This window comes from Drosophila bipectinata, chromosome XR (genome assembly GCF_030179905.1).
Source record: "Drosophila bipectinata strain 14024-0381.07 chromosome XR, DbipHiC1v2, whole genome shotgun sequence".
NCBI lineage: Eukaryota > Metazoa > Arthropoda > Insecta > Diptera > Drosophilidae > Drosophila > Drosophila bipectinata.
Window position 1 is genome coordinate 186,334 of NC_091735.1, and position 21,327 is coordinate 207,660.

Genomic DNA, 21,327 nt, shown 5'->3' on the forward strand with positions numbered 1-21,327 from the left:
CAATATATCACTATATGGATATACATATTATCTTAAGAGGTTTTTTTGCTTTTCTTATTATAATATCTTTTTATAATTATAGTGGGCTTTTTTTTTTAAATATTTTATATTTTTCCTAGATCATTAGCCTGGCTTATGTTTATGGCTCTCTTTGATATACATTTATTATAAAATATATACATATGCCTTGTACGGGATATATGCGCTCGTAATGAAGACAATGATTGATAATAAAATGTTCGTTAATTCTGTATTTATTGTGTTGGACTCGACTTTATTTATAACATTTGCAGTGGAGTCCACTTTTTTTATCGCAGTGCAATATAAAAAAATTATGCAACGCAGTGCATGAATAAAAAAAATAATGTGCGCTCTAGGAAGCGCTGTCGGTCTCCTTTCTTTTGTCGTCAGACGGGGCTGGTGCTGGCGGCAGGTTATTGCATCTTTGATGGGGCACCGGTGCTGGCTTCACAGGTGCACGCTTTAGGAAGCGCTGTCGATCCTCCTTTGCTCTGCTCTTCTTGGTAGTTGCTTGGAGGTTAAAACTTTAATTATTCGGTGCTCATAGGCTGTTGGTATAGGGGCTGAGTGATTGTCAGATCGTTTGGGTTTTTTTTTTGTCTCGCTTGTTCCTGGGTTATGTCCTGGGACGACCTTCCATCGCTGTCACGGTCGCCATGTAATATGACTCGCATTCCAGGGATCCCATCGAGTTGTAACCAAGTCGAATTGTGTATAAACTCTTTTGATTCTTTATATTTTTTATCTTTTATTTGGAGCAGCCATTGTTGACGCTCCAAGCTCCCAAAGGGTTCTTCTCCTTTACAATATTTTTAGAAGTTGGAAAGTCTCGAAGCTGCGCTGCCAACAGCGTCAGCGGAGAGACGTGTATGTATTCTTAAGTATACAGCTATGATCGCTTAGGCGGAGGTATATGCACATATAAAAAGTCCGGTCATATTACATTTATGCCGAATATGCAGTTTCGGCGTGCAGATAAGGCACAGCGAGCGATGGCTTCCTTGGTGCGGAATTTGTCAGCGTGTTTGGCCGATAGACCTTCATCAATATACGAAGCTTCTAGGAGCTTTCGTTGATTGTCTATTTCGGTTGTAAATTTTTCTGCTGTATTGCCTTTTTGCCTTCTTTTTGCCATTTTGGCTTTAACTACGTCGGACGTTTCTCTGGATATAGTATCTTGCAGCTTTCTGATTATGGCTTCAATCGTGGGTTCGTTTTGGACTCTGTATAAAGTTGATCCAATTATTTTGGATTTAATTACTTCTACAGCCAAAACTTCGAATGTACCTTTCGTTAGGTTAACTAACATCAAAGCTTTTATGAATCTTTGAAGGTGTAACCTTTCCCCTTCAAATTCTGGGATGGCATTCGATATTTCTCTAATGTATGCCCTTTGGGCAATTGTCTCATCAGCCATTGTGGTTGGTTTTACTTCTACAATGCTGTTGTCTAAATCGGAGTCGGTCAAGTCGTGGTCTGACAATTCAGATTGAATATGGACTGCCAGAATCGTGAGGTTGTTTATATCATTTTCCTCTATTTCGGGATCTGTAGAGATAGGGTCATCAGTCTCAGCTTGAATAGGTTCTGATGAGTCTGATAATTCGGACTCTTCTCCAGTTTCTATTGTCAACGGTGTTTTTAGGATAGTTGGTTCTTGAAATTGTTATATCGTACCTTTGCTTTATAGCTGTTAAGCTTTCCCTTAATTTATTTACCAATGGGCTTTGTCTAGCCTGTCTCTCTGGTCATGTATTAGGGTACGTGCTGCATTGAAACGGTTTACTAATATTTTGGCATGCTTGTTAACAGTGTTTTGCTATGCTGGCCAAGGTCTTGATAATGACATACGATTTGTCAGAATCTATTTTTATATTATGCAGTTTTTTATATATTTCGTTCCATTCCATTATCTGATGGAATATTTGCTAGACTCTTGAAACTATAAATGATAGATGTCTTCCAAGTATCTCAAATTGAAAAATCAGCATAGTAGGCTCACTCCTTTTTAAATTACGGATAATATATTATGGGTAACAAAGAATATTATTCCAGGAGTTTGGTCCCTTATCAAGAGTGGTTCTAATGCACTCTGCAGAATTCATATTTTTCATATTTTTTCATTCATAGAATTCATATTTATTGATTTTGTTTTATTTAACTTTATTTATTTTTATTATACATACAAATAGAATTTCTTTTTTAATACATGTAAATTTAAATTCAATATATCACTATATGGATATACATATTATCTTAAGAGGTTTTTTTGCTTTTCTTATTATAATATCTTTTTATAATTATAGTGGGCTTTTTTTTTTAAATATTTTATATTTTTCCTAGATCATTAGCCTGGCTTATGTTTATGGCTCTCTTTGATATACATTTATTATAAAATATATACATATGCCTTGTACGGGATATATGCGCTCGTAATGAAGACAATGATTGATAATAAAATGTTCGTTAATTCTGTATTTATTGTGTTGGACTCGACTTTATTTATAACATTTGCAGTGGAGTCCACTTTTTTTATCGCAGTGCAATATATAAAAATTATGCAACGCAGTGCATGAATAAAAAAAATAATGTGCGCTCTAGGAAGCGCTGTCGGTCTCCTTTCTTTTGTCGTCAGACGGGGCTGGTGCTGGCGGCAGGTTATTGCATCTTTGATGGGGCACCGGTGCTGGCTTCACAGGTGCACGCTTTAGGAAGCGCTGTCGATCCTCCTTTGCTCTGCTCTTCTTGGTAGTTGCTTGGAGGTTAAAACTTTAATTATTCGGTGCTCATAGGCTGTTGGTATAGGGGCTGAGTGATTGTCAGATCGTTTGGGTTTTTTTTTTGTCTCGCTTGTTCCTGGGTTATGTCCTGGGACGTCCTTCCATCGCTGTCACGGTCGCCATGTATTATGACTCACATTCCAGGGATCCCATCGAGTTGTAACCAAGTCGAATTGTGTGTAAACTCTTTTGATTCTTTATATTTTTTATCTTTTATTTGGAGCAGCCGTTGTTGACGCTCCAAGCTCCCAAAGGGTTCTTCTCCTTTACAATATTTTTAGAAGTCGGAAAGCCTCGTAGCTGCGCTGCCAACTGCGTCAGCGGAGAGACGTGTATGTATTCTTAAGTATACAGCTATGATCGCTTAGGCGGAGGTATATGCACATATAAAAAGTCCGGTCATATTACATTTATGCCGAATATTCAGTTTCGGCGTGCAGATAAGGCACAGCGAGCGTTTGGCATTTCGGCCACTTAGGTTTATGAACGAGACCTCAAATTATGTAACCACTGCGACAATGCGATCAGCCTTACACTCCACGTCTTGGCAGGGGGATCGGCCAGGCCCTTCACGTCTCGGCACACGGATCGGCCAGGCGCAACACGTCTCGGCAGGCGGCTTAGAAGAGCATCTCTGGCATGGGCATGGGATAAAGCCGGGGATAAACCAGGCACTCCACATCTTGTCAGGGGGATTGATCTGGCTTTCCACGTCTCGGCAGGGGGATCGGCCAGGCTTTCACGTCTCGGCAGGAGGTGATCCTCCAGTTTCTTCACGTCTCGGCAGGGGGATTGGCCTGGCACTCCATGTCTTGGCAGGGCCTTGTGTTTTGATGATCTCCTCTCCCTTCTCCTTGTTTTTGTTTTGTATTCGTTATTTCTTTTCCTGTGGCTCTACATATTGGCACTTTAGCTCACTAACGTGTGACCTCCTTTCTTTCATTTTCCTGCCGTGCCGTTAAACTTCAATCACCAGCGACACGAAATCTACGACGGTATAGGGACCGTCGTACCGCGGCGCTAGTTTTGCCGCGAGTCCCTCGGCCGCCTTTGACAAATGGTGCTCCTTCGCTCACACTGTCTCGCCGACCTTTGGGCTCCAATTCCGTCTCCTTAGATTATAATGCCGCGCCTGGTCCTGGGCCGCTCGCTCTATGTTCCTCCGCACTATCTCGAAGACTTCCTTTAGCTTCGTCGCGTTATCCGTTGGCGAGCCTGGTTCAGCTCCTGTGTCTACAGTGTTTTCGTCGAAGAGGGCTCGCGGCGTACTTGGCTCCCTGCCCTGCGTCACGAAACACGGCGAATACCCCGTGGACTCCGATACGGCCGAGTTCACTGCTAGCAATAGCTCTGGCCAGTGCTCGTCCCACGTCCTCTGATCTTTCCCAGCGAACTCCGGTTTGCTCTCTCCGTGGGATTCTCCTGCGGCGTGTACGTTGCACTAAATTGGTGGCGCACTTTGAGTTCCCCGAGGAACTTCTTAAAACTCCGGCTAACTGTACGCCGCACAGCGGCAAATCGAGCGGCAATTCTCTCGCGGATCGCATTCTGTAGCGCTTCCGTCGTTGCTTTTCGAAGTGGGTGGAATCAAGTATATTTTAACTCTCAAAAAGGGGCACCATAAAGAAAGTTAATCTGCGCTTCATATAGGTACATATGTGCGTGCAACTTAGTTTTAAAATCAGCACAACATTTTTGATTTTTGTAACTATTTATGCTTGCTACCCTAAACAAATTTGGGTACTTACTATTGAGGGTAATGATGAAAAAAAATATATCGTCGTCGTCACTTGGTACTCCAACTGCTTTTAAAGCTGCTACTATATATAAACAATTTTCTTTCTCCCCACTTCCTTATATCAGAGAAAAATATTATGTTTAACTAGCTTCCTTCTTAAACAATACTGTTTTTTGTTAAGTTCTCATCCAAAAGAAGAGCTCCGGTTTATCGGTCAATACCTTCTTAGGCTTTGAAATTTTCTATCTTAGTAGATTTCGGATATCTTTTGCTTTTTCCGGACTTTTAGCTAATAGTTGTAAGACAAAGGCTCTGACCTAAGAATCCAAATATCAAAAAAAGTGTAAAACAGTGCACTTTAAGACAACATTCATTTAATAGACGAGGAAACACAATAGGAAAAAAAATCTAAAACAAGTCCCAAGCTTCTATCTTCAAAAATACCAAAGTTGGTATTTCTACCAAAAACCATTTCCGATCGTTCAGTTATATGGCAGCTATAAGATATAGTCGGCCGATCGTTATGAAATTTGGTAGATCGGATTAACTGACCAAGAATATAATCTGTACCAAGTTCCAGCTTTCTATCTTTAAAAACACGAAAGTTGGGTCATTTCCGATCGTTCAGTTGTATGACAGCTATAGGATATAGTCGGCCGATCCTTACGAAATTTGGCATGTCGTATTATTTAGCCTCGTGTAAAATTTGAACTCTCTAACTTTAAAAACACCAAAGTTATACCATTTCCGATAAATCAGTTATATGGCAGCTATAGGATATAGTCGGCCGATCCCGGCCGTTCCGACTTATATACTGCGTGCAAAGGAAAGAAGGGTGTGTGCAAAGTTTCAAGACGATAGCTTTAAAACTGAGAGACTAGTTCGCGTAGAAACGGAGACAGACAGACGGACAGACAGACGGACAGACGGACATGCTCATATCAACTCAGGAGGTGCTCCTGATCAAGAATATATATACTTTATAGGGTCGGAGATGTCTCCTTCACTGCGTTGCACACTTTTGGACAAAATTATAATACCCTCTGCAAGGGTATAACAACACGATCTATTCCTGCAATTGACACCCATAAACACTTAGTACTTAAATGTCAAATATTTAAGTTTTAAATCCTTTTAGTCCACTAAAAACACTTTTGAAAAACGCAAATATTTAACCTATCGAACCACGTGTTTTTATCGACAATAAAAATGGAACTTAACAGTGACGTACTCTGTTAACTTTTCTGTTATGGATCATTGGAGCTTGATGTTATCTTAAGGTTATGACGTCATTAGATCCTTATTTTAAGGGGTTATATACAGTTGTGATTGATTAAAAAATCGATTTTTTTTATTGCATATTCTTTAAGTTTATTCTATTGGGAATACTTGCACAAACGATTTATAACGATCGGAGCATTAGAACCGAAGTTGTAGCTATTTATAGCGCACTACCTGCATATAAAACTTGAACAAACTTGAAACTTTAAACGCGATTATCTCAGAACCTTGTTTTTTCGAAATTACCTTTGCGGTGGACACGATTACTAAAAAACTATTGATCCGATCAACACCAAAATTATTATTGAACAATTATTTATTATGATATTAGCTAGTTCGTGAACGTTTCAATTTTTTCGAAAGCTCCTTTTTTAAAGCATAAAAATTGAAAATCTTATACCTTGAAAAAGTACATTTTTTGTTAAAAACGTCGCCATTTTTTTGTTAATCCAAATTTTTAAAAATCCTTCGTTACTAACTAAATTTTTTTTGAATTTTGGATTTCGGATGAACCGTTTTGGGATATCATGTCCACCGCAAGACACCATCGAAAAAAGACGATCCGGGAATTCGGCTATAACATTTTTATTATGTAATATTTTTTTATAAAAAAATTTAAATAAGTACCCAGAAACATGTACTAAACAATGTCGGTAAAACATTTTTCATAAATATTTTCTATGGTGTCAAAAAAAAATCGATAAAATTCCATTTTTTTGAGCGGTACAACTGTATATAACCCCTTAAGAACTTATAAAGAATGATGTATGGCCACAAGAAGTGGTCGGTCGCCCCTCAGTGCGTCAGCGCTCATTGGTGGCTTCCACATGATTAAAGATCTTAACGGAAAGGGTACATAAACTACGGCTTCACTAAAAGTAAGTTCTTCTTTCTTGTTTTTATTAACGAGTATTTATATAGTAGGCAAATCTCCAACATAAAAATGAATCTCACTGGCCCGTTTGACACGAAAAAAAGTAGGCTTCCATTGACTCAATTTGATTATTTACTATTTCTTCTCAGAATAAATAACACAAACTCGAAGGTTTACAGTACGATTTATTGAGAAAATATGTTGCGCATTCCAGGAATGCCCCTCTTGCCGGGCACCCTTTTTCGCGATGTAAGTAACATTATTGTAAGATATAAAAAATGTAATTTATGGTATTTATATATTTAGGTATCAAGAGGGCATTACCCGAAACCACAAAGTTTGTTAAGTTTTCAAGGTCTTAGCATGCTAAGTGACCGCCAAAAGTGTCTACCAAGTGACTCTAGCGCAGTTACCGTAGACCTAAGCTGCCCACCGATAGGTTCACCTTCCATCTATCCTCCACGGTCGGGACCTTGTATGCCTCCATGGATATCCTACGATAAAAAAGTTTTATGTTTCCATGCATTTTTCAAGCAAACACTTCAGGAACTGTACCATGCACCTTATTTAGTTCGCAAAGTAAAAATATATTACTATCTTGAAGACGGGACAGTGGAAATTTTTGAACCCCGTGTTGATAACTCAGGCATAGTACAAGGATGTGTGGTGCATCGTCAAAGAGTCCGAAAGGCACCGCCATGTGACAACGAGTTTATGTCACTTATTGACTTTAATGTGGATATGACAGTTCAAATATTTGATCGCCACTACCACATTACTAATTGTGATCATTTCACTCGCGTTTTTTTAAACAAGCGTGGAATAACTGTTCCGGATCCCGTAGAACCTCCATGGTAAGTAAATAATGGTTTTCTATAATACACTTTCTTTCCTCTCCATACCCTCTCCAGACAGGAGACTGAAATCAAAATAGTATTGCCTATATAAAAAGGCCTAGTGCATTAGGCACCTATTTAAAGGGCTATTTACATATATATCCCGTACTCATAGAGTACAAGGGTATAATGCATTCCTGCGAATGTACAGTTACCTAAAAAATAATAAAGGTGTCCAGGCACTCGCTTAAAATTTCACGCTGTATGTAACAAGGTGAATCATATCTGTCCCTATTAAATATATATGTTTGGTCATTAAGGGTTTTCAATGCCGTAAATCCGCTATAAAATAAAAGGTCGAATTTAAGTATTGCATGTTATAATTTATTTATGCTGCAGGCAGATAAAACTGGGATCAACAATTATGATCATCCAGTTTATGGTGCTAAGCAGTGACTAATAATATGGTCAGAGAGTGCGGGCCGACTATACATACGTGAAGCTAAAGCTCTCGATAGCAGAGAGGGTGACCCCACATCGTGATTGCGAAGCTAAAGCTCTTTTAAAATAGGCCCGTTGAAGTCGAGCGGCCGAGAAAAAGTCGGCTTGCGACCAACTAAGGCGATACCTCCATACTTTAGCTTAATAAATAAACTATAACTAATTCAGCGGCTGCTGCGTGAGTGAGGTTGTTTCCTCTTGGCAAACAGAATGAAACTGAAAACGTATTTCTTACACATAGCTAAAGTTGGCGGTTCTCCGCGGCCACGCCAATGTGCTGTGTTTTCCGTCTGTACACAAGCTTCCGGCGTAAAGCTGAGTCAGAAAAGTGCCAGTTTTTAAGAGTTGGACTCTCGTCCGGTTAATTTAGCTAACTACTCCCCTCTCAGTTTCAGGGCCGTCCTCGGCCGACCCCATGCTGGCGATCACCTCCTTAAGCTGAGCTGCGTATCATTTGGCCTTTTTAATCAGAAAGCATTTAAAGCAAATAAAAATTAATACGAAGCATGTTTCCACTGAAATCAGCTTTCTGGCACATCCGATTTCTGTTGCTAGTTGGCAAAATGTGGCACCTGGATTAGTGCTGCGATTTTTAATTTGATAAATTTCTCCTTCACACTATGCGATGACGTTATCCTTGATCCGCAGCGTTACATTGTGCTGATGCTGACAGGAAAGATGGTGATTTTCTTACATTCGAACTTAATTTTAGGGAATTTAATTATAAATTGTAAGACGTTAGCGGATTGGAATATTTTTACGCACGACATGGACAAAAGGTCCCTTACGGGTGTGCTGGTGGGCTCTTTTAACCAAACAGCTTCTAGATGTGCGTGATCGAATACATTTCGGCTGATAGTATTAATTTTGTCTAGGATAACCACGAGCATTAAATTCTGGAACTCCATCATGAGCATCCTATTCCGAGCAAGTAACATATAGTATAGGTGGCTAGAGTCAATTTGCAACTTTTTCGCCGTGCTTAAGATTTTATAAATGGTATCAGTTAACTGGTTAATTTTCTTCTGGATTTTTTTGTTGTTCGTTGTTTGTATTGGTAAGTTGCTGTACCTTAAATGTAATCTTTTTTTTTCTATCTTTTTAAAATGGTTCCAAGAAAGTCCAAGCTTCAAGCAACCCTGTGGTGCACCTCCAAGGAGTCCAAAAGGTCTCGCAGGTAGTCCGTATCGATTTGTAGGAGATTTTTTATATGCGATTGTGGGAACATATCGCTCATGTCGGCAGTTTCTTTGACCACCCGCCTATATTCCGAGAGATTTGCGGAAAGCGTTGGATACGCAAACTTTTCTTAAACGAGTATTTGGCCCTCAATGATAAGAATTTATTCGGCCTGCGAGAAGTCAGAGATGTGCGCCAACGGACAAAAAAGGAGTACAGCAATTTTGAAGCTGTGGGATGCATTTTTTTAATATATTTTCTTAGTAGGCTACGAAAAATGGTGACTAAACAAAGGTGCCAAGTGGCTAAGAAATTAAAATAATTTGAAATGACCCCTTTATGAGGACCGTGGTCCCCAGGTCTGCTTCAACCACGAAAAAAAAGGGCGTGAGCTTGTTGCCAAGCCTTCGGATTGAATTTTCCAAGACTTTTTCACCTACTTCGAAAACTCTGTTCTGGCGTGAAGCATTCTCCTGGTTAAAGCGCTATTTAAGCACTTTTGATTCTGTCTGGTATGTCTCTCGACGAGTCTTCCGTTGATGCGAGGAAAACATCAACCGGCCTTGTATTAATGGCCGAGTAGAATGAGTTGTTACATTTAAATGTGGCTAATAAGATTCACTCTACAGTGTCACTTATGCCCCTATCGATTTGGAGGCATCTAGCCAGTTTCAATGGAGGGTGCTATGGAAACGTTCTACTTGTCCATTTGAAACATTGGCGCGTTTGCAATGTTAACACCGAAATGGTCGGTTAATACAGTCGAAATTGTATGCAAATTCAGCGAATGCTCATTGTCTCAATAAATTGTCCTAGCTTTTGGGTAAGAACTCATGAGTTGCAGCACCGCTGGCCGCAAATCTTCAATCGTCTTGGAAGGAGCAGATTGAACCACCGTATATTTGGAAAATTTGTCTACGCATGTAAAAAAATAGAAGATGTCTAGAAATAGAAGAGAAGATGTCTGTGTGTAACATTTCTCCCACATGAGAAGGGATCGGACTCTCACCTATTTTTTCAGGTGTCTGTTAAAATTGGCTGTGGTACACGTTTTACAGTTGCTGACTATTTCGTTGGCCAGTTTAGCCATCTTTGGGAAGTAGTACTCGGTGAGCACATGCTTCATATTCTCTTGTGTGGCCCTGTGCGCCCTATTGTGCTCGGCCGTGAGAACTTCTCTTTTCTCGTCGACCACAAAAATATCGGTTACCCGATTTTTGCACTCTGAATATCAACGACCAGGTTTTCCTTGCCGGGCTTATAAAACACGCCTGAACCTGTTTCATCTATGCGATCTTTCCACCTCTTAATCTTTGCATTCGGGTTCGATTCTGAAACCACGAATGTCAACGGCTGATGATCGGTGTAGATGTTAATATCCTTCACCACATACAAGTAATGCCGCAGTTTAACCCTCTAAGCCTCTAAGGCTGCCTAAAGGCACATATTACGTTTTTGCCTATAAAAAATGAACCAACAGCTTTTTAATCGTTTAAATAATTTTTGGCGGTTGATAAAAAGTACACAATTAGTTTTATTTACAAAGGTATTGAATAAATAACAAAAAATTCAAGTAAGATTATGTGGCGAGAGAAATGTATGCAGTTGCATGTTAACGATGTAGCATTTCGAGGCGATTTTTCGCTGCCAGCAGAAATAAGGGAGCTCGAAACTCTTCTACAGCTCTTTTGCTATTTTTTAATTCGAAAATCATGAATATGATCGTCGACGGAACCATGTGCGCAGCTTTAAAGAATGATATAAGCAATAAGTTGAAAATTAACACTGATGAGATGCACCATTACATAGGTATTTTAATGTTCATGTTCATTTATCGCTACCCAAATCTGAAGAGCTACTGGGGACAAAATGCGCTCGGACCTATACAAACCTGCATGACCCGAAGCAGATTCGAGACATTCAAAAAGTACTTGTCGCTACGTGATGAGAGCGAACGGATAAAAAAGGGTGAACCAGGATACGATCCTTTGTTCCGTAGTGAAAACTCGGTGCCAAAGTATGCCCGCCTTTGTGTTGACGAGCAAATGTACAGCACCACTTGCGTCAGTACATGCCAAATAAGCCGCACAAGTGGGGCATAAAACTATTTGAATTGTGCGATTCATTTGGGTACGCATACCGCTTTGAGATCTACAGCGGTGCAAGTGATAATGTGGTCTTCCCTGGTACCCAGATCTGGGTACCAACATTGTAGTGCGCTTAACACAAACCGTAGAAAGATTTAAGAATCACATAATTTACTTCGATAATTTTTATACATCTCTGCCTTTGATGGTTTATTTAAGAGCGATAGGTATTTATACCTTTCCGGTGCGAGGAAACCGTATCCCAAACTGAAAGCTACCAAACGATATTGCCATAAATAAATTGCGTCCTCATATAGTGTCGACATAACCAATGTACTCTGGAAAGACAGCAAGCCTGTTCGCTTTTTGTCCACCTATATGGGTGTAAAGCCCTTCGAAAAGACAGACCCTGGTGAAGGAACTGCAAAGGCTTCTCGCTTTGACAGAAAGGCTAAGCGACACATTTCTATTGATCGTCCTTAAATTGTGCATGAGTATAATGCTCAGGTGGGCGGCGTTGATCTTATGGACGGCCTAATGGGACGCTATCATATCAGATCAAAAACTCGGGATGCCGCAACACGTATTTTTTATCACCTTATTGATATAACAGCCACCATTGCCTATATTTTACACTGACGTATCCAAACAGAGAACGATAGCAAAGAAAAATTACTTGCGCTCCTAGACTTCCGTGAAACACTAGCCGGAGGGCTGGTGACATATAAAACCAAAAAGATACCCGGTCGCCCAATCAATACGTCTTCACCGCGGTGGGCAAACCAGTCTCCATCCTCTCAGGCAGGACGAACAATAAAATCCCCATTCTTGCAAAACGAACGGGCAAAACTGTCTCCACTTTCTCATCGACCTTTTCAACATGAGCTCAAACATGGTTTGACCAGTCAAAACATCAAATATCGGACTTGCGGTTTGACCAGCTAAACCATTTCCCAAATTGGTTGGATCGAAACAATGGAAAAAGAAGTTGCAATCACTGTAAAACTTCACAAACGCATTCACCGCTTTCGTACCCCTCAACCCCCCTTCCTTGACTTTGCTACATGCCACCTGTCTTGGCGTGTGGGGAGACTTAATCCCCTCTCACTTCCCCCCTTCTTTGGAAAACGACACAAATGGTTGTTGGGCAAAGTTGTTACAGGTCTCACCGACCGCATTGTAGATGCGTCTGCATAAAAAAATTTTGATGCTCGCTGATGTGACTTCTTTTTGATGCTCGTTTGTTGTTCCTCCTTGTTGTGGTGTGGATAGCCCTATTCACTTCCCCCCTCCTTTGGAAAACGACTGAGCGTGAACTGTATGCCGTTGTCCGTCACCATTATCTTTGGTACTCCATATCGAGCGCTCTCTCTAGCGCCTCGGTCGTTGCTTTTCGAAGTTGCACCATTTCAATACACTTCGAATACTGTTAATTATTACCAACAACATTGTGTTTCCATATTTCAACTTGGGCAAGGGACCTATAAAGTCCGCGCATACCGCGCATGCCTGCATCTGGCACGGCTTGTACTTCAGACAAGTTTCGCACCTCCTGACATACTTCCTGATGTCCTTCGGGAGGTCCTTCTCGCATCCCTGGTTCCACTTCTGCCAGAAGTATCTGGCGACCACTTTGGCGATTGTTTTCCTCATGCCAAGGTGTCCCGCCGTCGGTGCGTCATGGTTCTCTTTGACGACCTGCTGCCTCGTCTCCGTCGGCACGCAAAATTTCCACGAAGCCACTTCTCGCTTCCGGCTCCATGCGGGACGTAGCGGTAGATCAAGTCGCACCCTTCGAAGTAATCCTGAAACTTCTGCGGGCTTGTCTTCATTTTATTCTCCAGCGCACTTATCTACACGCATTCTTTGATTTCAGTCATGGCACTTTTTAGTTTCTCCACTGGCTGGCGGGACAGCGCGTCGGCAACCACGCTTACCCTTTCGGTACTTGATGACGTAGTCATACTGCTGCAACTCAAACAGCAACCTCGCTATTCTTCCAAGCGGACTCTCGATATTGTTAAGCCACTTTAACGCCATATGGTCCGTGATCACGTCGAACCTTGAGGTAGGTTCTCATTTGTCAGAGCACCCTCACTCAGGACTGCTCCAACGCCGTAATCGCTGGCGTCCGTTTGCAGCACGAATCTTCTTTCAAAATCTGAGCACGCCATTACTGGGTCCTCCGCCAGCCATGATTTCAAAGTTTCAAATGCCTCCTTTCGCAGCAGATCGTTCATGGGTTTCGCGATTCTTGCGAAATCTGGGACGAACCGCCGGTACCAGGATGCCATCCCGATGAACTGGAGTACTCCCTTGACGTTTTTCGGGGGTTGCAGCTCCGTAATTGCGGCGACCTTTCCTGGACCCATGCCGATCCCCTGGCTTGTTCTTTGGTGTCCCAAGTACAGCAGCTCCTGCCTAAAGAAATTACATTTATCCTTAGGTTCGCCGCCTTCAACCTCCTGAACACCTTCTTAAGGTTTTCCATGTGCTCCTCCCTGGTGCGCCCGATCACGACGATATCGTCCTGATATGCGAATGCGTGTGAAGCCATATCCGAGCCTATGACCTGGTCCAGGGCCCTCTGAAACGTTGCCGAGACTGAGTGCAACCCGAACTTTCCATTAGTACAGGCCTTTCCCAGGTACAGTGAAGGCGGTGTATTTCCTGCTTCCCTCCCCTAGAGGGATCTGCTAATACCCGTCCTTCAAGTCGAAGCTACTGAAGAATTTTGCTTCCCTTAGCTGCACTAAAAAAAAAATTTATACGTGGCATCGGGTAAAAATAAATTTTATCCGTTATCCGTTACGCTGTGAGGCTTCCGTTAAAATGCGGTTCTAAGTTGCTGGGAGAATCTTACCCCCAAGCCGTTTGACGATTTCTTTCCCTCGAAAGGAAGCTCTGTCGCCGTCCTCAATTGAAGGAGCAATATGCGGCCTTCATAAAGGAGTATTTGGAGTTGGGTCACATGTCTCCAGTCCCTGCTGATGCGAGCGTCACTGGCCAATACTTTCTGCCACACCAATGTGTTTTAAAGGAGGACAGTTCAACAACCAAGCTCAGGATTGTTTTTGATGGATCTGCTGTCACCACTTTTGGATATTCACTGAATGACGTGTTGATGGCTGGCCCAGTTATTCAGTTATTATTAGTTGGCAGAGGATGAACAATTAAGGTTTCCAAAAGGGGACGAAATTCTGCGTCGCGACTTTTATGTGGATGATCTACTTTCCGGAGTCTTGGGTCTTGCTTTGGATCCTGCAACTTGTTTTTTTTCGTTTGAAGGGATTCAGTCAACCTTTAAGCCCACTAGGCGAATCGTTCCTTCTTCAGTCGCTCGGTTTAATGACCCATTAGGCCTTGTCGGTCCTGTAACTGCAAAGGCGAATATCTTCCTCAAAAAGCTGTGCCGCGAGAAGTTGTCCTGGGGTGAAAGTCTTCCTGCGACTGGAATATGATTTGTAGCAGCTTTGTTAGTGCGCAGTACACCGAATTCCCTAAATGGGCGCTAAGATCGAAATCCGAGGTGGAGATCCATGGATTCTGTGACGCCAGCATTGAGGCATATGCAGGGGAGGCAAGGGCTCAGGATCTGCAAGCTATTTACTTTGCTCAAAGTCCCGAGTTACTCCTTTAAAGACTGTTACGGTACCGAAGCTGGAGTTATCGGGGGCCGAGTTGTTGGCTCGACTTATGTCGGAAGTAGCACAAGTAGCCTAAAGAAATTACATTTTTCCGCATTTATCCTTAGGTTCGCCGCCTTCAACCTCCTGAACACCTTCTTAAGGTTTTCCATGTGCTCCTCCCTGGTGCGCTCGATCACGACGATATCGTCCTGATATGCGAATGCGTGTGAAGCCATATCCGAGCCTATGACCTGGTCCAGGGCCCTCTGAAACGTTGCCGAGACTGAGTGCAACCCGAACTTTCCATTAGTACAGGCCTTTCCCAGGTACAGTGAAGGCGGTGTATTTCCTGCTTCCCTCCCCTAGAGGGATCTGCTAATACCCGTCCTTCAAGTCGAAGCTACTGAAGAATTTTGCTTCCCTTAGCTGCACTAAAAAAAAAATTTATACGTGGCATCGGGTAAAAATAAATTTTATCCGTTACTGACTTCGCGTTGATTTGACGGAAATCCACGCACATCCTTCATTGGCCCGTCGTCTTCTTCACCATCACAATGAGTGAATTGTATGTGCTACTCGAGGGCCCGATGCATCCATTCTCTATTAACTCCTCCACCTTCGCGTTTATCTCCCCCTGTATTTTTGGGTTTTTGGGGTAATACCGCTGCTTTATGAGGATGTCGTCCTTCATGGTCATCCTGTGCTGCGTTATGTTTGAGCAGCCTCTTAGGCCCGCGAAAACCTCCAGCTCTTTCTCAATGAACCTCTTTCCGCGATCCTCTTCCCATTTTTCGGGGCATCCAGCCACCGCGGTCCCTCGCCCACCTTTCAGACAGCCGCCCCATTTCTCCCGTTTGGGTATCGCATGATCTGCGCATGTCACTGTCGCGCCAAACTCGCTGAGGAAGTCCCATCCTAGCACCAGCCCGTCTTCCATGCCTGACATCACCAGCAGGATCAGGGTCTTTGTTTTGTCACCGCAGCTCAGTCTTGCCTGGAATGCGGTGTGTATCTCTGTATGGCTTCAATTGGCCAAGTTCACCCTTCACCTTGTCGCGATGCGTTGTCCGTCGATTCCCGGGCTCTCTGCGAGTTCCTCAGAGATAAAGCGCGCTGTTGCTCCGTGCCTCCGACCTCGAAGGTTGCTGTCAACTGCTGCTCTTCTCCGGACAGTCCTCCTGTTGCTGGGACCGCTGCGCATTTCCCAACCGCTGGCAGCATTATGTGCTCCTTACCCCTGTCGCGCCGTATATCTTGCAGAACAACAACGCCCACAGCGCATCAATCTTCTTATCGGAGTCTGTTCTATGGGCTGCTGTGTGTTTGGCAAATTAAGCTCTCAGCCGGCCTGCCATTGCTGCAGAAAACCCAACTGGGATGGGTCGTGTGTGGAGGCGGTTCACATGTCTAGAGAAGATCACTCGTTTCCACTGCCCTCAAGGATGTTCCGGAGAGCGCAACAATGCTGGATGATCAGTTGGACTCTCTGCTCCGCCGGTTTTGGGAAGTCGAAGACTGCTCCGAGCCTATTGTGAAGCGGATGAAGGAGGAGCTAGATTGCGATGCGCATTTCCTGCAACATGTTGCTCGGCTGGATTCCGGCGCTTACGCTGTGAGGCTTCCGTTAAAATGCGGTTCTAAGTTGCTGGGAGAATCTTACCCCCAAGCCGTTTGACGATTTCTTTCCCTCGAAAGGAAGCTCTGTCGCCGTCCTCAATTGAAGGAGCAATATGCTGCTTTCATAAAGGAGTATTTGGAGTTCGGTCCCATGCCTCCAGTCCCTGCTGATGCGAGCGTCACTGGCCAATACTTTCTGCCACACCATTGTGTTTTAAAGGAGGACAGTTCAACAACCAAGCTCAGGGTTGTTTTTGATGGATCTGCTGTCCCTTTTGGATATTCACTGAATGACGTGTTGATGGCTGGCCCAGTTATTCAGTTATTATTAGTTGGCAGAGGATGAACAATTAAGGTTTCCAAAAGGGGACGAAATTCTGCGTCGCGACTTTTATGTGGATGATCTACTTTCCGGAGTCTTGGGTCTTGCTTTGGATCCTGCAACTTGTTTTTTTTCGTTTGAAGGGATTCAGTCAACCTTTAAGCCCACTAGGCGAATCGTTCCTTCTTCAGTCGCTCGGTTTAATGACCCATTAGGCCTTGTCGGTCCTGTAACTGCAAAGGCGAATATCTTCCTCAAAAAGCTGTGCCGCGAGAAGTTGTCCTGGGGTGAAAGTCTTCCTGCGACTGGAATATGATTTGTAGCAGCTTTGTTAGTGCGCAGTACACCGAATTCCCTAAATGGGCGCTAAGATCGAAATCCGAGGTGGAGATCCATGGATTCTGTGACGCCAGCATTGAGGCATATGCAGGGGAGGCAAGGGCTCAGGATCTGCAAGCTATTTACTTTGCTCAAAGTCCCGAGTTACTCCTTTAAAGACTGTTACGGTACCGAAGCTGGAGTTATCGGGGGCCGAGTTGTTGGCTCGACTTATGTCGGAAGTAGCACAGTTGAAGATCTACGTTGGAAGGTATTTTTGCTGGTGCGATTGTGCTGTGGCTCTATCTTGTATTCGCGAAGAACCCTCTCGGTTTAATGTTTTCGTCGCCAATCGGGTTTCGAAAATTCAGAAACTAACTAGAGAAATGGAGTGGCGGTATGTTCCCACTTCCTTAAACCCAGCAGATATAATGTCGCGTGGTGCTCTTCCCAATGAATTTATTGAGAATAAGTTGTGGTCTCACGGTCCTCCGTTTCTAATTGGATACCAAGAGGAGTGGCCAACCGCGGTCTTATCTGAGAGATCGACCCTGGAGTTACGCGTAAGGGTCTTGCTCATTCAGTCTCCGTACGTGTGTATAACAGCGGTTTCTAAGTACGCTACTTTGTTTTTCACGGTAATACAAGTTTTCTCAACGAATTCGCCATAACGGTGTCACGGCTAGCAATATCAAAATTGGAACACAGCTTTTATTGCGACTTGTGCAGCGTGTTCATTTTTGGGAAGACATAAAGGCTCTTCAAAATGGAAAGGAGATAGCGGTATCAAGTGCCCTGGCCTCAACCTCTCCCTTGATTTCTCGCCATGATTTCAAAGTTTCAAATGCCTCCTGGTGTTTGGGTGTCCATCCCCATTTCGTTCCCTTTCGCAGCAGATCGTTCATGGGTTTCGCGATTCTTGCGAAATCTGGGACGAACCGCCGGTACCAGGATGCCATCCCGATGAACTGGAGTACTCCCTTGACGTTTTTCGGGGGTTGCAGCTCCGTAATTGCGGCGACCTTTCCTGGACCCATGCCGATCCCCTGGCTTGTTCTTTGGTGTCCCAAGTACAGCAGCTCCTGCCTAAAGAAATTACATTTATCCTTAGGTTCGCCGCCTTCAACCTCCTGAACACCTTCTTAAGGTTTTCCATGTGCTCCTCCCTGGTGCGCCCGATCACGACGATATCGTCCTGATATGCGAATGCGTGTGAAGCCATATCCGAGCCTATGACCTGGTCCAGGGCCCTCTGAAACGTTGCCGAGACTGAGTGCAACCCGAACTTTCCATTAGTACAGGCCTTTCCCAGGTACAGTGAAGGCGGTGTATTTCCTGCTTCCCTCCCCTAGAGGGATCTGCTAATACCCGTCCTTCAAGTCGAAGCTACTGAAGAATTTTGCTTCCCTTAGCTGCACTAAAAAAAAAATTTATACGTGGCATCGGGTAAAAATAAATTTTATCCGTTACTGACTTCGCGTTGATTTGACGGAAATCCACGCACATCCTTCATTGGCCCGTCGTCTTCTTCACCATCACAATGAGTGAATTGTATGTGCTACTCGAGGGCCCGATGCATCCATTCTCTATTAACTCCTCCACCTTCGCGTTTATCTCCCCCTGTATTTTTGGGTTTTTGGGGTAATACCGCTGCTTTATGAGGATGTCGTCCTTCATGGTCATCCTGTGCTGCGTTATGTTTGAGCAGCCTCTTAGGCCCGCGAAAACCTCCAGCTCTTTCTCAATGAACCTCTTTCCGCGATCCTCTTCCCATTTTTCGGGGCATCCAGCCACCGCGGTCCCTCGCCCACCTTTCAGACAGCCGCCCCATTTCTCCCGTTTGGGTATCGCATGATCTGCGCATGTCACTGTCGCGCCAAACTCGCTGAGGAAGTCCCATCCTAGCACCAGCCCGTCTTCCATGCCTGACATCACCAGCAGGATCAGGGTCTTTGTTTTGTCACCGCAGCTCAGTCTTGCCTGGAATGCGGTGTGTATCTCTGTATGGCTTCAATTGGCCAAGTTCACCCTTCACCTTGTCGCGATGCGTTGTCCGTCGATTCCCGGGCTCTCTGCGAGTTCCTCAGAGATAAAGCGCGCTGTTGCTCCGTGCCTCCGACCTCGAAGGTTGCTGTCAACTGCTGCTCTTCTCCGGACAGTCCTCCTGTTGCTGGGACCGCTGCGCATTTCCCAACCGCTGGCAGCATTATGTGCTCCTTACCCCTGTCGCGCCGTATATCTTGCAGAACAACAACGCCCACAGCGCATCAATCTTCTTATCGGAGTCTGTTCTATGGGCTGCTGTGTGTTTGGCAAATTAAGCTCTCAGCCGGCCTGCCATTGCTGCAGAAAACCCAACTGGGATGGGTCGTGTGTGGAGGCGGTTCACATGTCTAGAGAAGATCACTCGGTTCCACTGCCCTCAAGGATGTTCCGGAGAGCGCAACAATGCTGGATGATCAGTTGGACTCTCTGCTCCGCCGGTTTTGGGAAGTCGAAGACTGCTCCGAGCCTATTGTGAAGCGGATGAAGGAGGAGCTAGATTGCGATGCGCATTTCCTGCAACATGTTGCTCGGCTGGATTCCGGCGCTTACGCTGTAAGGCTTCCGTTGAAATGCGGTTCTAAGTTGCTGGGAGAATCTTACTCCCAAGCCGTTCGACGATTTCTTTCCCTCGAAAGGAAGCTCTGTCGCCGTCCTCAATTGAAGGAGCTCTATGCTGCCTTCATAAAGGAGTATTTAGAGTTGGATCACATGTCTCCAGTCCCTGCTGATGCGAGCGTCACTGGCCAATACTTTCTGCCACACCATTGTGTTTTAAAGGAGGTCAGTTCAACAACCAAGCTCAGGGTTGTTTTTGATGGATCTGCTGTCCCTTTTGGATATTCATTGAATAACGTGTTGATGTCTGGCCCAGTTATTCAGTTATTATTAGTTGGCAGAGGATGAACAATTAAGGTTTCCAAAAGGGGACGAAATTCTGCGTCGCGACTTTTATGTGGATGATCTACTTTCCGGAGTCTTGGGTCTTGCTTTGGATCCTGCAACTTGTTTTTTTTCGTTTGAAGGGATTCAGTCAACCTTTAAGCCCACTAGGCGAATCGTTCCTTCTTCAGTCGCTCGGTTTAATGACCCATTAGGCCTTGTCGGTCCTGTAACTGCAAAGGCGAATATCTTCCTCAAAAAGCTGTGCCGCGAGAAGTTGTCCTGGGGTGAAAGTCTTCCTGCGACTGGAATATGATTTGTAGCAGCTTTGTTAGTGCGCAGTACACCGAATTCCCTAAATGGGCGCTAAGATCGAAATCCGAGGTGGAGATCCATGGATTCTGTGACGCCAGCATTGAGGCATATGCAGGGGAGGCAAGGGCTCAGGATCTGCAAGCTATTTACTTTGCTCAAAGTCCCGAGTTACTCCTTTAAAGACTGTTACGGTACCGAAGCTGGAGTTATCGGGGGCCGAGTTGTTGGCTCGACTTATGTCGGAAGTAGCACAGTTGAAGATCTACGTTGGAAGGTATTTTTGCTGGTGCGATTGTGCTGTGGCTCTATCTTGTATTCGCGAAGAACCCTCTCGGTTTAATGTTTTCGTCGCCAATCGGGTTTCGAAAATTCAGAAACTAACTAGAGAAATGGAGTGGCGGTATGTTCCCACTTCCTTAAACGCAGCAGATATAATGTCGCGTGGTGCTCTTCCCAATGAATTTATTGAGAATAAGTTGTGGTCTCACGGTCCTCCGTTTCTAATTGGATACCAAGAGGAGTGGCCAACCGCGGTCTTATCTGAGAGATCGACCCTGGAGTTACGCGTAAGGGTCTTGCTCATTCAGTCTCCGTACGTGTGTATAACAGCGGTTTCTAAGTACGCTACTTTGTTTTTCACGGTAATACAAGTTTTCTCAACGAATTCGCCATAACGGTGTCACGGCTAGCGATATCAAAATTGGAACACAGCTTTTATTGCGACTTGTGCAGCGTGTTCATTTTTGGGAAGACATAAAGGCTTTTCAAAATGGAAAGGAGATAGCGGTATCAAGTGCCCTGGCCTCAACCTCTCCCTTCATGAATAAATTTAGGTTGTTCCGCGTAGACGGTCGGCCAAAAATTTCGTCATTGGATTTTGATAGTCAGCATTCAATTATACTTC

At 44.0% G+C, this 21,327-nt stretch overlaps 2 protein-coding genes across 2 annotated transcripts in view; one reads left to right on the top strand and one right to left on the bottom strand.

Annotated features, from left to right (window-relative positions):
- Positions 1-3,873: 3,873 nt before the first annotated feature.
- On the bottom strand, positions 3,874-4,348 carry LOC138927785 (uncharacterized). Its single transcript, XM_070283101.1, has 2 exons — positions 4,304-4,348; positions 3,874-4,242 (listed from the first exon to the last, which is right to left on the bottom strand). Exons 1-2 carry the CDS (start codon positions 4,346-4,348, stop codon positions 3,874-3,876), a joined length of 414 nt encoding a protein of 137 aa, XP_070139202.1.
- Positions 4,349-6,771: 2,423 nt separating this feature from the next.
- LOC108128205 (EF-hand domain-containing family member C2-like) overlaps positions 6,772-21,327 on the top strand; it is a 249,911-nt gene continuing 235,355 nt past the window's right edge. Inside the window, exons 1-2 of the mRNA XM_070283177.1 lie at positions 6,772-6,943; positions 7,001-7,548. Coding sequence (XP_070139278.1) covers positions 6,893-6,943; positions 7,001-7,548 — 599 coding nt within the window. The 5' untranslated portion in view covers positions 6,772-6,892. The remainder of the gene's footprint in view (positions 6,944-7,000; positions 7,549-21,327) is intronic.

What these genes read in the sequence shown, in the direction of transcription:
- LOC138927785 (XM_070283101.1), bottom strand. Translation starts at nt 4,348, where the DNA reads ATGCGATCCGCGAGAGAATTGCCGCTCGATTTGCCGCTGTGCGGC. An exon ending in TCGATTTGCCGCTGTGCGGC is followed by an intron (nt 4,243 to 4,303) that starts GTACAGTTAGCC and finishes CCACCAATTTAG; the next exon opens with TGCAACGTACACGCCGCAGG.